This window comes from Jatropha curcas, chromosome 4, assembly GCF_041381405.1.
Source record: "Jatropha curcas cultivar XTBG-Jc1 chromosome 4, XTBG_Jcur_1.0, whole genome shotgun sequence".
NCBI classification, from domain to species: domain Eukaryota; kingdom Viridiplantae; phylum Streptophyta; class Magnoliopsida; order Malpighiales; family Euphorbiaceae; genus Jatropha; species Jatropha curcas.
The window spans coordinates 6,120,726-6,122,022 of NC_143154.1; the positions used below are offsets into that span (position 1 = coordinate 6,120,726).

The window sequence follows — 1,297 nt, forward strand, 5'->3', positions numbered from 1 at the left end:
CTATTCCTTTAGCTACAAATGTTCAAGACGACACCCTTATATGGCATTGGACAGACTCTGGGATATACTCTGTGAAATCTGGATATAGACTAGTAGCATCCCAATATGTGGATTCTGCAGATGCTCGGCGATCGAGTTTCTGGAAAGCTCTTTGGTCACTGAAAATTCCTCCGAAAGTGAGACATTTTCTCTGGAGGTGTTGTCGAGACATTTTGCCAGTTAAAGAAACTTTGGCAAGAAGGGAACTGGAGATTGATACAGGATGCGCTTACTGTGGCACTACTGAAACGTTAATCCATGCTCTTGTTGAGTATCCAAGAGTAAGCTTTTGTTGGCACCTTTTTGGTATTCAGCTTACTATTGGAAATTTTCCAACTTTCTTACAACTGTTGGAACATTTACATAAGATGTGGGAGAACGAATTTTTTGAGAGTTTTGTTATGGGGCTATGGAGTGTTTGGTTGAGTCGTAACGAACTGAAATAGAATCAAATGGAAGAAGGACCCTATCAAGTGGTTACTCGAGCCAGAAGTATGCTCGCATCTTGGAAGAAAGCCCAGCGGACATCGCTAGGTTCAGGTACAGGTACAGGTGCTACTGTCGGTAATCAATGGCTTCCACCCCCTGTTGGCACTCTTAAAATAAATTTTGACGCAGCTCTTCTCCCCTCTGTCGGCCTTGGAGCCGTTGGTGCTGTAATTTCAAACTGTAATAAGGGGTTTGTATCAGCAGCGACGTCTTCATTGCACGGTTGTTCTTCTCCAGCAGTCGCAGAAGGTCAGGCGCTAAGAACGGTGTTGTCTTGGTTGCTGTCGGGCTACTCCAACTTGAAGATTCAAATTGAGACTGATTGTCTACAAGTTTTCTGTGCTATGAGAAATTCTGTCCAAGACTGGTCTGAGTTTGGGGTAGTTATTTCTGAATGTAAGCTACTATTAGTCCAAATGCCTAATGTCACCTTGGCTTGGATTAGAAGACAAGCTAATGATATAGCTCATGTATTGGCTAAATCAGTTCCTTATAGGGCTTGTTTTCGAACTTGGGATATTGTTCCCACTTTTATTGCTCATTTCTTCTCTTAATAATAAAATGACCAATATTCACGTCAAAAAAAAAAAAAAAAAGTGCACACACAAATAGGTCGCACCTAGTAATTTGAAAAGGTATATAACTACAATAAGAAGCACCCTCTCAGCTAATAGGGAAGCAACAAAACATGAGGTCTTTTCCTTCCCTTAACAAAAAGTTAGCACCTCAACCTCCATGCTAGCCAAAATTGTTGGGATTCTGACTAATC

General features: G+C 41.4%; 1 protein-coding gene across 1 annotated transcript; it reads left to right on the plus strand.

Moving 5' to 3' along the window:
• Nucleotides 1–491: 491 nt before the first annotated feature.
• On the plus strand, nt 492–1,082 carry LOC149496775 (uncharacterized). The gene has a single exon (XM_089719917.1). It carries the CDS (start codon nt 492–494, stop codon nt 1,080–1,082), a length of 591 nt encoding a protein of 196 aa, XP_089576043.1.
• The last annotated feature ends 215 nt before the right edge of the window (nt 1,083–1,297 follow it).

Bases quoted from the DNA above. Each gene is read 5' to 3' on its own strand.
- LOC149496775 (XM_089719917.1), top strand. From the start codon at position 492: ATGGAAGAAGGACCCTATCAAGTGGTTACTCGAGCCAGAAGTATGCTC.